Raw genomic sequence first — 15320 nt, forward strand, 5'->3', positions numbered from 1 at the left:
CTTCCTGTGGAGCACTGCCACTTCCTGTGTCCTTCTTCCCTGATGCCCACACCTGTCTCAGGTGAGCGGCCTCCCTTCCTCTTCCCCTCAGCCCCCGTGCTGTCCACTCTGTGGATACTCCTGCTTCACAGCGCACAGCAGCTGCTGATGGTCATTTCCACTCTGTCTACACCCTCAGGATGGAGGGGGATGGAGGACCACCTGAGCTCTCAGTCCCCAGCAGGGGGAAGAGGCAAGGGCAGAGAGGAAAGCCCTCCCACCCAGGGGTTACCAGGGGTCTAACAGAGGCCTGTCTGTCTCTCAGGGGCTGTTCCAACATGGTTGACAATGCAGACTCAATTGAACTAAAAATCCCTCGAACAAGAGTATCCTCAGCTAGGGAATGAAATGTGTTTACCTATGAGACCAGTAAATGTAAGTGAAACAAAGAGACAATGTGCTGTCCCAAGACTCCAGGCTTAAATGAGGAAGTGAGCCGAGTGCAGCCATCACCTGTCATGGGAACCATCTACAGAGGCCGAGGAGCCTTCATCCTGCCCTCTGCAGCCACCACAGCTGCCTGGCTCACAGCACTGCCAACCTCAGCCTCTCTTTACACTGAGAGCTTCTCACAGCAGATCTGTCTCCACCTCCAAGTTTCTGGGGTGGCAGCAAGGTCCCCAGCCGTGTGTCCCACGGAGGAGCTGCCAGTACCTCTGTGAGCACACCTGATGGTACCTGTTGACAGCTCAGCTCTCTTCCCCAGCAGGAGAGCTGCACACCAGTCAGAGCTCAGTGCCACAGTTTCTCCACCCTGACTGCTTCTCTGCCATGTCCTGGGTCCCCAGGAACTCCCTGTCGCTTCTCCTTTCCTCTCTTCCTCAGAATCTGCTCAGCTTTGTGTCAGTGGATTCTTGTTCATGGACAAAAGTGTTGTTCAAGTTCAGTTCACCATCTTGTCCAGCACTAGGAATCACTGCAACCAATGAATTGAAAGACTGATTCAAGAAAACTGTCAAAGGACTGATAAAACAATTTGAAGAAGACACGAGTCATTTGTCCATAATTACCAAATACCCATTTACCTATGAGCACATTGTTATGGATTGTGAATTATTGAGATTATTATTATTGAGATTAACAACACCAATGATATTGTTACAAATAAACACATATAAAAAGAATAAACAAACAAGAAAGCTAGACAGTGACAGCTGATACACCAGAACCCACTGTCAAGTGTATGCCTGAACCCTGGTCATCTTCGTTGAAGGTCAGAATGAGGTAAAGATGGACAAAACCACACCTGATCTGGGCTCAGGAAGGAGGCTCAGCAGAGCTCACAGATGAGTACCATTCTCTTGGAACACACCAGGAACTATGGGCCCTCCTGGATGTGCAGGCCCAGACCAGGCATGGAGCTGATACCATGGGAGATGCTGCCAGTGTGGAAACACATTCACCATTGTTTTACACTCTTGCGTGTGCACAAGGAGGTCACACGCGTGTTGCACTTTGTGTTTTGTATGTGATCAGAAATGCTGACAGAACGATCACCAGGCACAATGGCAGAGTGAGAGGACATGTGTGTCCCTCTGCACCCCAGACAGCTCTCAGTGTTCTCACACTCTGCCTCAGGCTCCCAAGGACCTGCAGGTACAGTGTGAACCACAACACGTGGTCAGTGTGTCATGATGTCTCCAAGGTGACCATTGTCACCAAACTCTTCCAGCACAGTCACCTCTGCTCTGGGAGCCTAATCTCTAGACTTCTCTCCAGAGCTGCTTTATAGCAGAGGACATGCAAATAGGACGTCCCTCTGCCCATGAAAACCAGCCCATCTCTGACCTTAGCTCTGTGAGCTGATTCCACCAGTGACTGAGCACAGACCACCACCATGGAGCTGGGGCTGCGCTGGGTTCTCCTTGTTGCTCTGTTGAAAGGTGATTCATGGGGAGCAAGGGAAACAGTGTGCAAATGGACATGAGTGGGAGGAACAGTGGATATGTGTGACCATTGCTGACCAGGATTCTCTGTGTTTGCAGGTGTGCAGTGTGATGTGCAGCTGGTGGAGTCTGGGGGAGGCTTGGTGCAGCCTGGGGGGTCCCTGAGACTCTCCTGTGCGGCCTCCGGATTCACCTTCAGTAGCTATGGCATGAACTGGGTCCGCCAGGCTCCAGGGAAGGGGCTGGAGTGGCTCTCATACATCAGTAGTGATAGTAGTAGCATATACTATGCAGACTCTGCGAAGGGCCGCTTCATCACCTCCAGAGACAACAGCAAGAACACACTTTACCTGCAGATGAACAGCCTGAGAGTGGAGGACACGGCCGTCTATTACTGTGCTAGAGACACAGTGCAGGAAATCCAGTGTGGGCCAGACACAAACCTCCCTGCAGGGCTATCAGCACCAGCAGGGGGCGCTGGGCACACACTGAAGTCATGGCAGTCACAGAAGCAGCTGTGGAGCTCACGCCTTGACTCCTCTGTGTGCCTGGCCTCTCCACGGGATGCAGCATCCCCCACAGAGCTGTCTAGGGTGTTAAGGGCTCCTTGCTGGGTGAGGACATTGCTCTCCAATTCCATTGGTTTCTCTCCATCTGCAGAGATCCTGAGCATTGTCCATCTGGCCTTCCCCATGCTGTCCTTCATCTTCCTAGAGGAAGAGCAGACACTCGCTGCTCACTCTTTTTTTTGTTTTGTTTTGTTTTTTGTTTTTTTTTTTTTTTTGGTCATGGTGTTTGAACTCTGGGCCTGGGCACTGTCCCTCAGCTCTTCAGCTCAAGGAGACCACTCTACCGCTTGAGCCACAGTGCCACTTCCTGTTTTCTGGTGGTTTATTGGAGTTAAGAGTCTCAGGGACTTTTCTGCCTGGACTAGCTTTGAACCACAATCCTCCAATGTCAGGCTCCTGAGTACCTGGGTTTGCAGGCATGAGCCAGCAACACTGGGCTCATACTGACTTGTTTATACTCAGCCTCTTCTAGACCCTAGAAATACTTCCTGAGAGTCACAGTCATTTTCCTGAGGCCTGGAAGACCAGGTGGGCCTTTGGTTCCTTGATGGCCATTCCTGCATGTAGGACATTGGGATTTGGTCAAGATGTTGTGAGGATGCTGCATCCGAACTCAGAACACACCGTGTCTCCCCATCCCCAGCACTGAGGTTATCTGTCCTCAGATGTCCTGTCCCAGCTGCTGCAGGCGTCCCACAGCCTGGCCTGATCAAGCCTCCGTGGTATCTGTTCCTGCCTGCACCATGTAGGTGGCACTGGCTGTCATGACTGATAGAGCCGGGTCCCACAGTCCCAGGGAAGCTGTTGCGAAGGACAGGAGGCATCTTCAACTGCAGCCGTCTCTCAGGATTCGAGTCACAGTGTCTGAGGACACAGCCAAGAAACAGATGTCCCTGAGCTGAGCACAGTGACCACCCAGACCCAGCCACGGATTACTGTGCAAGAGACACCGGGAGAGACATCAGTGAGCCCTGAGACAGACTGTCTACCAGACCCTGAGCCTGAGCTGTGGAGGTGCTCAGGGCCAGCAGCCCTGGATCTCACCCCAGAAGCTAGGTGGGAGCTGGGTGTCAGGTTCTGTGATGCCTCTTCCCATTCACGGGGTCCCTCTGGACACCTCCCCAGTACCCACAGTCCCTCTGGACATGCCTGCCTTCCTTTTGTTTCATCTTCCTTATGTGCATACTGGGGCACTGTGGGAGGGAAGGACTTCCTGTGTGTGGATGAGATGGGATCAGCCATCAGCTTCCTGTGGAGCAAGGCCACTTCCTGTGTCCTTCTTCCCTGATGCCTACACCTGTCTCAGGTGAGCGGCCTCCCTTCCTCTTCCCCTCAGCCTCCCGTGCTGTCCACTCTGTGGATACTCCTGCTTCACAGCGCACGGCAGCTGCTGATGGTCATTTCCACTCTGTCTACACCCTCAGGATGGAGGGGGATGGAGGACCACCTGAGCTCTCAGTCCCCAGCAGGGGGCAGAGGCAAGGGCAGAGAGGAAAGCCCTCCCACCCAGGGGTTTCCAGGGGTCTAACGGAAGCACAACTGTCTCTCAGGGGCTGTTCCAACATGGTTGACAATGCAGACTCAATTGCACTAAAAATCCCTCGAACAAGAGTATCCTCAGCTAGGGACTGAAATGTGTTTACCTACGAGACCAATAAATGTAAGTGAAACAAAGAGACAATGTGATGTCCCAAGACTCCAGGCTTAAATGAGGAAGTGAAGTTAATGCAGCCGTCTCCTGTCATGGGGACCATCCACAGAGGACAAGGAGCCTTCATCCTGCCCTCTGCAGCCACCACAGCTGCCTGGCTCACAGCACTGCCGACCTCAGCTTCTCTTTCCACTGGGAGGTGGGCTTCAAACTGTAGACCTTTTTCTTCTTGGTTCTGTTTCACAGTGATTTGATTGGTGCTGTTTACACTTTCATGATTCCTGAGGCTCTTTCTGTCTTCCTATCTCCTGTCATTTGGAACCCTGAGCCTTCTCACTGATGGAGGGAATTAGAAGAATGGAGGATGGTGCTAAGCTCCTAGTTTGCTGTTTGTGGTACAGTGATTTGAACTCCATGCTTTGCACTTGCTAATCCGATGATCTGCTGCAGAATCAGGCCTGCAGCACTGTTCACCGCTGTGTGTTTTTGAGATATTAAGTTTCTTTCTGCAGAGGCAGACATCTGGATGGTGATTCTGAAGAGAGTAGAAAGCAGGGTGGGTGCTTTCCATGATTCTCCTGGATTCTCCCCATGGAAGCTGAGCATTCTGTCTTAGGACAGTCTCACAGGACTGCTTTCAAATCCTAGGCTCTCGCCTGTAATCCTAGCTACTCAGAAGGCTGAGATCTGAGGATCAAGGTTCAAACAGCCTGGCAGAGAAGTCCTCATGAGACTCTTATCTCCAATTTCCCACTCAGAAACCGCATGGTGCTGTCTCTCAAAGTGGTAGAGGATTAGCCTTGAGCAAAGGAGCACACAGACAGTGCCCACATTGTGAGTTCAACCCCCACCAACAAAAAAGACATAAAAAGAAAGAAATAAGTTTGATCAACATGTGTCCATCAATGTCACCCATTTAAACTTTCTCCCCATTCCCGCACAATTATACTTCCTTCTATAATTTGAACCTAAACATCATTTAAGTGTTCTACCACTAAGATACATTGCCACGCCGACCCCAGTAGAGTCTGCTTAGCATGGGAGACCATCTATCAGACCATGATAGGGGCTTCGAGACCTATCTCTGAGTCTTGGAACTTCACCGAAGTCTACCTCAGAGAATGGGGCTTTACAGAAACCTATCTCCAAGTTTTGGGACTTCACCGAAGTCTACCTCGGAGAATAGGGCTTCTAAGAGGCCTACTCCTGGGAAAAGGCTGAAAAAACCCCTGGGAAAAGATGCGTTTCTGCCTTTCTTCACTGCATAAGAGTGCCTATTAATCTTTTACTGCTTCTACTGCTCTTTGTACTTGCTCATTGTCAACGTTCCCTTAGAAAGAACTTCTTGTTACTCTCTTTCATTTACTAAAAGACTTGCTAGATGTAGGCCTCGGTGACCTTGCTATTGAGGAAAGAACAGGAAAGATCTTATGGGACAGTTAAGGCCTCTATAGAAATAAGGTAATGGTTAGTTGATGACAAAACATCGAAACCCATTATATTTCTTAGAGATAAGCCGGAAACAAGTGCCTATCAGGTGACCAGCTGGTGACCACCCAAGAATGAAGCCCTGCAGCAAGGTTGTGTAACCTTTTGCCCTTTCAGGCGACCAGCTGGTGACCACCCAAGAAAGAAGCCCTGCAGCAAGATTGTGTAACCTTTTGCCCTTTCTCATGGAGACTTTTGCTATAAAAGTTTGTTATCCTCTGCATTAAATCGCACTCAGCATCCACTCCTAGTGTGTGTGAGTTGTCTGTTTGCCATCTCCCCACCTATTCCAGGTTCCTCCCTTAGGTGTCCTCCGTCATCCCGACAGAACCCGGTCCGTGGCAGGTGGCGCCCAACGTGGGGCTCGAGGCTGAGGCTCAGAGCGGGACACGAAGCAGTCTCTTCAGTCAAGGAACCTTGGGAGGTAAGCATCTCTCTCTTTTCTTTTCACCTGGAATAGTAGTCAGAAGCTCGTTGGGGTGCTGCAGGCCCCTCAGTTGTGACTGAGAAAGATAACGAGTAAATTATGGGGAGTTCATCTTCTAAGAATAAGGATAGTTTGTCTCTATTTTAAGACATATGCTAAAAGCAAGAGGCACTAAAGCCTCCACAGCAGCAAAGGGAGAACAAACTAATCCTCGGTTCCCACAGGAAAAAGGCAACCATTGAAAAAGTGAATGTAAATCTAAGTTCCATAAAGACGGAACTCCTCCTCGAGAGGAAACAAAAAACGGAAAAAGGGAACCATTGAAAAAGTGAATGTAAATCTAAGTTCCATAAAGACGGAACTCCTCCTCGAGAGGAAACAAAAAACGGACAGAGGGGCAACCAGCCCCTCCCCAAGGGAATAAGAAACAATTAGATCATTTGATACAATTTTCATATTTCAGGAATGGTGAAAGCCTGCAAGTGTGGTCTTGGGGCTGGCGGAGAGTCTTGGCGGACGCACTATAAGACTGCCAGCGGGGCCAGTGGGAGACGTCCCCTGGACCCCTGGGTGGGGCTGTCCTCGAGATCGGGTAGAGGGGGTTCGAGTCCCCCTGACTGGCCGATTCTCTCTGATTGGAAGCCCTTCTGGACAGACTGTCGGAACAGCAGTCTGACGCACTTGCTGTCTGTCTTGAGTGTGCGTATATGTCTTCTGTTAACTCTAATTTGAATCTTAGGCATGCAGCCCTGGGGCCGGTGGATGAGGGGCTTACTGATCCCCTAGACCAGAGGAAGAGTGTGCACTTAATTACCCCATCCACCTTTTTAGAATTCCAGGAGTGCCCGGACCAGATTGCCCCCCTCCCCAGAGAAAGCATGACCAAGTGCCCGTACATTACCAACCCCCGTATGCGGCGTGAGTGTGTGTGTGTGTGTGTGTGATTTTAACTTCTTTTTCTTTCTTATCTCGGTTTTATTAATTTGGACACTCCTTGTCGCAGAGATGGGGCAAGGACAAAGCAAGCTTACTCCTCTCAACCTCCTGCTCAGTCATTTCAAAGAGGTAAAAGAGAGGGGGTATAATTTGAGTATAATTGGAAATCTCAGAAGAATCTAAAAAGAAAAATTGTCTGGAATAAGTAGAGGGGGTTCGAGTCCCCTGGTCAGTGGTGAGATGTCACCCCATTCACTGAGACCTGATTTTGTCTTTGTGGCCACTTGTTTGTCTTGTTTAGTGTGTGTGTTCGTTTTATGTTTTCTGAGGTAGGGAAGATTTGGGTGAGTATGGCAGGCTCACTCAGCAGACTCTGGATTCAGCTTGCTGAATGAGAACAGCACAGAGATTCAAAAGACTAATTAGTGAATTGCCTTGCTAGATAAGCAAGCTCTGGGAAAATAAAGCCCAACAAAGGTACCTAGTTTTAAAAAAAAAAAAAAATACTGTCTTAAATTTTTGTTTAAAAACTTTAAAAGATGTACGTACAACTGATTTTGATTTTTGCGCGCTTTAAGATCGGTGTGTTTTGTGTGTGTCTGTGAACATGTTCAAAGATAAGAATTGTCAGCATGCTGTAACAATTGGGTGAGTTTAAATTTAAAATTCAAAAGGTTATGAGGTTTGGACATTACCAAAGATTTAAAAAAAAAAATCTTCACATTGTTTTAAATGGCTTTGTAAAGATTCTTTAACTTGCAAATTAGAAAATCTGGTATTTTAAAAGACTAATGTTTTAAAATGCATAAGACTGTTTATTCTGTAATCAAGTTATCTGGCTTAACAAAAATGCATTGGCTGTTTGGGATCTAATTCCCTTGGCTAAAATTTGGGGATAAATATTAGAAATTTAAATGTAAAGGTTAGTTTAACACTGCCAAAGATGTTACCTGTTTTGTCTGTCTAAAACTGTATTTCATTCGAGAACCAAGAGAAGAGACGGGGAAAAACTTAGAAGCCAACAGAAGACCTATCTTTAGGGGCAAGGGGTGAGCAAGCAGAAGTGCAGTTCAGCTGGTCATGCATGGTGGGACAGGCCCTGGGAGGAGTCCACGCATGGTGAGGCAAGCTGGCACAAACGCAGTTCATCTAACCCTAAAGAGTCGGATTGGGTGTGTGCCCATTCCATAGAAGGGGCTGAGTGGCCCATCTTTGTTCTCTCTTTTCCCTGCAGATACAGACTGAAAACATGATGGTTAAAATGAGTGATGTGATGATCTGATTAGTATTGCTAAAACTTCCCCTTGGATGTGTTAACATTAAAATTAGAAAGGCCTTAAAAAGAGGGCTAAAAAGTTATTTGTATAATGTGACTTGCTTTTAATGTTTTACAATTAAGATATTTTTGAAAGTTATAGAGGTGTTAAGTCTAGCCTCGTGGTATAATGATGGTGACTGTAATTTTTGCATTAAGGAAAAATTGTCATTTGAGTTTAAAAATCTTAATGTGTGTCTGCTTTAAAACAAGCAACCAAGAGGCAATGAGTGACACTTGGCCTCAAGATTTCAAGGGATCTTTTCAAAACGCAAATGAAAACTAAAGTATGAAATATTAAAGGTGATTAATAAGAGGCTTTTAAAAAAATTAATTAAAAAATGGATTTTTGGATATAAAGTTTAAATGTAAAATTGTTCTTGACATTTGCCTCAATGTGCACAAAGGAAAAATTAAGATTATCAAAAGAATTGCTATTCTAGTTTGCTCTTATAGGTCTTTTTAAGTCTCCAGCAAAGTCCAGAGCAAAACACAGAGGATTCTTAAAAGTTTGTCAAATGTAACTTTGACTCTTAATAAGTTTCAGGTAAGAGCATGCTTAAAAGCTACTTCTGTTGACCACCTTGTTGCTTTTAATTGGAGGAAAGTGGCCTTTTATAAGACTCACTGATCTGCAAACTGGTTCAAAGCCAGCCCAGGCAGAAAAAGGTCCCAGTGAGACTGTCATCTCTATTCAGCCGGCAGAGTACTAGCCCTGGACTAAAGAGTCAGGGGACAGTACTCAAGCCCCAAGCTCGAGACTCACAGTGGCAGAGTACTAGCCCTGGACTGAAGAGTTAGGGGACAGTATTCAAGCCCCGAGTCTGGGACTCAAAGTGGCAGAGTGCTAGCCTCGAGCTGTAGAGCTGAGGGACAGTGCTCAGGCCCTGAGTTCGAGTCCAGCGACCAGCTAAAGGGAAATGCCAATGAGGCATTTATCCAGTGTAGAGAAGACACTCCTGGGACAAGAGCAATGGAGGAGCATCCAGAGGCAGTAAGCCACTGCTTGGATAGCAGAAGTGTCAGATCCTAGAGTCATTTTGTGGCCCTTCAAAAACTGGTCAGAGCCGGGAGGTCATAGGAAGATAGTTTGGAAGCATGCCTAATGTCCATGACTATCTACCTTGTAAGGAACAGAAACTTGCCAGTCCTCTGATAGTAAAAAAGCTAATGTTATAAAATGTGGGGGATAGTTTGAATCTCAACCCCTTTATGTGCCAAAAAGCTCTAATTGGCAGCTCTAATTGAGCTGACACTAGTTACATGAAGTTCATCTGCTCAGGAAAAAGTTTGTAAACCTGAGAGAGTGTTTCTATTGATATCTGTCTAAAGGCCTGCAAAGGTAACTTAGGCATCTTAGGCATTGTTGAGATCACATTCCTAAGCCATCTAGGAAGATGCTTTTGCAAACCAGAGTGCTAAACAAGCTACACTGCTGTAGCCGGAGAAAAGGTCTGTGCAGTTGTCAAAGGTTAAATATTGTTCCTAATGACATCTAACCCTGATAGCCTCTTTGTAAAATAGGCTAAGGTTATAGGTTCCTGGCTAGGTAAGATCAACGCCCCTAAAGTCAGCTTGAAGAAGTTACAGAAGATGGATCTTCGCCCTTCTACCCCCATTTTTAAGATCAAGGGTCCAGAGTCAGAAATTTTGGAGAAATGAGGCAAAAAAAAAAAAAAAAAAAAAGGCATAAAGAATAGTGTTAACTGTTGTAGGTATGCAAGGTGTGGAGACTGCATCTGTCAGAGATGGCTACAAGACAGCCTTCTGAGCCTTCTGTGTCTATTTACAAAAATATCTGGTTAGTAAAAATGTTGTCATTTTGGTAAATTGTCCTGGGCTATTGTTTAAACATCTTAAAAACCAGCAGGATCAAAGCCTGCCAAGCCTATGCAATGTATCCTTAACCAGTCTGTGTAGGAATTTACAGCCCAGCATGAGGTGTGACAGTCCCTTGGAGCCACTGAGAGATCCTGCTGCTGCTGCTGCTGCATACCCTAATGGTTAAAGTTCAACGACTGCCTGACAGCCACCTGGAGAAACTCCTGCCTAAAGATTCCATCACCTCAGTCTGCTTCCTGGTTGACTGCTGCTAAATCTAAGATCTTGTGGGACATTCTTCTGGGTGATATCCAAAAACCCTCTCTTCCCACAGTGGATATTGGGGACAAGGATATCACTGGCTTGCTTGCCAGTGCATAGTGACTGAAAATCCACTCTATGGTCACAGCCTAGTTTGGTTCTGGTATGGTAATAACCTGAGTGTGTTATCAATGGAGGTAATACTCTTAGCCTTAAAATCTAGCAAGCTTCTACATCACAGTGGTGCCTTAAGGCTGTTCTAAGATAAAGGTTCCACAAGCAAAAGGAAAATTGTGCAGTTTTAAACTACAGCTACAAAGATGCTCAGGGATTGTAAAGAAAGAGGGTGGTAAAGAAAGCCTTGGAAAAGGGATTGTAAAGAAGGTAGTAAAGAAAGCCTTGGGAAAGGAATTGGGGAAAAAAATTGATATCCACTTTGGATAAGAAAGGATTTGAAAAGTAAGAATTGTCTTTAAAGAAGACAAACCTCAGAAAGTTTAAGTATGTAGCAAATGGTATGAGTATGTCTTAAAATTGGAGCTTACAAGTACAGCTGGTATAAAATTGAGTTAACTGTGATACACGAAGTCAGGACTGGTGAAAATAAAAAAAAAAAAAAAAAAAGGGGGCAAATGCCACGCCGACCCCAGTAGAGTCTGCTTAGCATGGGAGACCATCTATCAGACCATGATAGGGGCTTCGAGACCTATCTCTGAGTCTTGGGACTTCACTGAAGTCTACCTCAGAGAATGGGGCTTTACAGAAACCTATCTCCAAGTTTTGGGACTTCACCGAAGTCTACCTCGGAGAATAGGGCTTCTAAGAGGCCTACTCCTGGGAAAAGGCTGAAAAAACCCCTGGGAAAAGATGCGTTTCTGCCTTTCTTCACTGCATAAGAGTGCCTATTAATCTTTTACTGCTTCTACTGCTCTTTGTACTTGCTCATTGTCAACGTTCCCTTAGAAAGAACTTCTTGTTACTCTCTTTCATTTACTAAAAGACTTGCTAGATGTAGGCCTCGGTGACCTTGCTATTGAGGAAAGAACAGGAAAGATCTTATGGGACAGTTAAGGCCTCTATAGAAATAAGGTAATGGTTAGTTGATGACAAAACATCGAAACCCATTATATTTCTTAGAGATAAGCCGGAAACAAGTGCCTATCAGGTGATCAGCTGGTGACCACCCAAGAATGAAGCCCTGCAGCAAGGTTGTGTAACCTTTTGCCCTTTCAGGCGACCAGCTGGTGACCACCCAAGAAAGAAGCCCTGCAGCAAGATTGTGTAACCTTTTGCCCTTTCTCATGGAGACTTTTGCTATAAAAGTTTGTTATCCTCTGCATTAAATCGCACTCAGCATCCACTCCTAGTGTGTGTGAGTTGTCTGTTTGCCATCTCCCCACCTATTCCAGGTTCCTCCCTTAGGTGTCCTCCATCATCCCGACAGAACCCGGTCCGTGGCAATACATTTGTATACTTTTAAATTGACACAACACATTTAGGAGAGAGATCTTAGTAATTTGATATGCTAATGTAATATGTAATGATAAAATTCAGTAAATAGCATACCTTTCCCTTCAGCATTAAATTAATGCAAGACAATTTAACAGGCAAGTGCATGACAGAGCAGCGAGGCCCAGGGTCCTGCTTCATGGCAGAAATGGCCCAAAACAACTTAGCACGGGAGAGAGCTTATCACCGGGGCTTAACAGTCAGCAACCAATCTCAGGACAGAGTTCCATGGTACCACAGCCACAGAACCTCTCCTGCAACACAGATGGTCTGTAAAGCCACACAAGGCAGAGACAGGACCAACCCTGGATATGGATGTCGTGTCTGATAATCTGCACACACACTCACGCAGGGAAGAGGAAAAGACTGTCATTTCCATCACTGATGAGTCTGTGGGAGCAGAGGACCCTTCGAAGCTCAGGACAGAGTCCATGGTAGCAACATTCTTGCCAAGGCCACAATCCATATGGTGCAAGACAAGACCGAGACCTAACCAACATTCAGTGTGGATGTTGTGTCTGATAATCCCACACACTACATACAGAGGGAGGAAAGGGTTGGTGACATTTCAGAAAGACCAGAGAAGCCTCTCAGGAAACTGTGAAATGACTTGGGAGAGCCTAGAAAGGACAGGCTCTTGGGTTTTCACCTCAGCCTGGGGCAGAGGAAGGTGCGTTCCTCCTCTGCACACACAGCAGGTCACTGAATGCATGAGAGGGGAGAACCAGCACTCCCTTAATCCATGTTCACTAGTGACACACAGGGAAGGGAGAGAAGTGAACTTGGTGCTGCCAGAGTCTGACGTTAAAATGTAGACTACACGCTCATTCCTGTGACTGCACTCGTACTCCATATGACAGCAACAGAGTAAAATAAAGACATAAAGGTACAAAGAGATTGCTGGGAGCCACCTCTTCAGCAAAATTAAATAATGCAAAAGAGAATGCTTCATCATAATGATAGTAGTGATAATGTCTCTAAAATGATTTACTATGCATGGTGTATAATGGAAACAAAGGTCTCAAGGAAACAACAAAAGACAACTCTAGAACCCAGTGAAATAATGATCAGAAGACCTGCATTGAGAGTACTTTAAAAAGATAAATGATCTGGGTGCTGGTGGCTCTCCTCTTTAATCCTAGCTACTCAGGAGGCTGAGATCTAAGGCTCGTGGTTCAAAGCAAGCTCAGGCAGGAAAGTCTGTAAGACTTTGATCTCCAATAAACTATTAGAAAACCAGAAATGCAACAGTGGCTCAAGCAGTAGAACTCTTCCATTGAGCTGAAGAGCCCAGGGACAGGGCCCAAGCCCAGAGATTAAGCCCCAGGACCAACAACAAAAAGACAAATATTGAAGTACAAGATAATATGCTAATATCAATGAAATGCAAATCAATCCTAAAGTGAAATATCACCTCACCTATGCCAGCATGACTGTTACCACAAACATGGAAGAATATAAATGCTGGTCTTCTGGTAAAGCGTGGGGAGGAGTTCTGCTGAGAATGTACACTCCAAAGTTTATGTTGTTTTGTGTGTATTTTTTACACATTTAGTTTGAGGAAGGGCCTCAGATTAAAGTAAAGGTTCAACAAGAGAACAGATAAAGGAAATGGGATAGGTGTGGACAATGGAATAGTACTCACACAGAAAGGAAGAAAGACTGTCATTTGTGATAGACCTAAAGGAATTAGCTTAAAGGAAATAAACCAACCATAGAACCACCAGTATCACATTATGTCTAAAAGAAATAGACTGCATAGAACAGAAAAGGAAGTGTTGGTTACTAGAGAATGAGGAAGGATGGAGGAAAGACAGGATTACCAGAGATCGGAAGTTGGGTACAAATTTGCAAGCAAATAAGGAATCAAACTATTGATAAAACAATGTGAAGAACATGAAAATAATTTATCAACAGTTACCAAATCAATGTTTACCTATGAGCAGTGCATGTTACATGTAGTGACTCCCTGAGGTTATGACAGTATACAATACATGGGATACTGTCAGAAATGCAGAATGCATATGACTGACAAAAACAAACAACAAAGATTGACAGTGATAAATGATACACCACAGCCCACTATCAAGGATCTGCCTGAACCCTGGCCATCTTGGTTGATGGTCAGAATGAAGTAAAGTACGGCCAAGTCACACCTGACCTCAGGTCAGGAAGGAGGCTCTGCAGAGCTCACAGAAAAGCATCATTTTCCTGGAACTCACCAGGAAATGTGGGCCCTCCTTGGCTGTGCAGGCCCAGACCAGGCATGGAGTTCATACCATGGGAGACTCTGCCAGTGTGGAAAAAATTCACCATTGTTTTACATTGTTTTGCATGTGCAAAAGGAGGTCACACGCGTGTTGCACTTTGTGTTTTGTGTGTGATCAGAAATGCTGACAGAACGATCACCAGGCACAATGGCAGAGTGAGAGGACATGTGTGTCCCTCTGCACCCCAGACAGCTCTCAGTGTCCTCACACTCTGCCTCAGGCTCCCAAGGACCTGCAGGTACAGTGTGAACCACAGCACATGGTCAGTGCATCATGATGTCTCCAAGGTGACCATTGGCACCAAACTCCTCCAGCACAGTCACCACTGCTCTGGGAGCCCAATCTCTAGACTTCCCCCCAGAGCTGCTTTATAGCAGAGAACATGCAAATAGAATGTCCATCTGCCCATGAAAAACAGCCCATCCCTGACCTGAGCTCTGTGAGCTGATTCCACCAGTGACTGAGCACAGACCACCACCATGGAGTTGGGCTGTGCTTGGTTCTCCTTGTTGTTCTTTTGAAAGGTGATTTATGGGGAGCAAAGGATACTAAGTGTTCAAATGCACATGAGTTGGAGGAACAATGGATGTATGTGACCATTGCTGACCAGGATTCTCTGTGTTTGCAGGTGTGCAGTGTGAGGTGCAGCTGGTGGAGTCTGGGGGGTCCCTGAGACTCTCCTGTGCAGCCTCTGGATTCACCTTCAGTAGCTATGGCATGAACTGGGTCCACCAGGCTCCAGGGAAGGGGCTGGAGTGGATTTCATACATCTATGATAGTAGTAGCACATGCTACACAGACTCCGTGAAGGGCCGCTTCACCACCTCCAGAGACAACAGCAAGAACACACTTTACCTGCAGATGAACAGCCTGAGAGTGGAGGACACAGCCGTCTATTATTGTGCTAGAGACACAGTGCTGGAAATCCAGTGTGGGCCAGACACAAACCTCCCTGCAGAGCACTCAGCACCAGCAGGGGGCACTCAGCACACACTGAGATCATGCTCAGTCAGCACCAGCAGGGGGTGCTGGGCACACACTGAGGTCATGGCAGTCACAGGAGCAGCTGTGGAGCACTCAGGCCCTGACTCCTCTGTGTGCCTAGCCTCTCCACAGGACACAGCGTCACCCACAGAGCTGTCTAGGGT

General features: G+C 46.4%; 1 gene segment (V, D, J or C); it reads left to right on the forward strand.

The window, feature by feature from the left end:
- Nucleotides 1–1813: 1813 nt before the first annotated feature.
- LOC122101358 lies at nt 1814–5438 on the forward strand. The segment is given in 3 exon segments: nt 1814–1922; nt 2025–2335; nt 5415–5438. Coding segments are annotated over 3 exon segments (369 nt in total).
- The last annotated feature ends 9882 nt before the right edge of the window (nt 5439–15320 follow it).

Source organism: Dipodomys spectabilis, unplaced genomic scaffold (assembly GCF_019054845.1).
Source record: "Dipodomys spectabilis isolate Male_0828 unplaced genomic scaffold, ASM1905484v1 ptg000657l, whole genome shotgun sequence".
Classification (NCBI taxonomy): Eukaryota; Metazoa; Chordata; class Mammalia; order Rodentia; family Heteromyidae; genus Dipodomys; species Dipodomys spectabilis.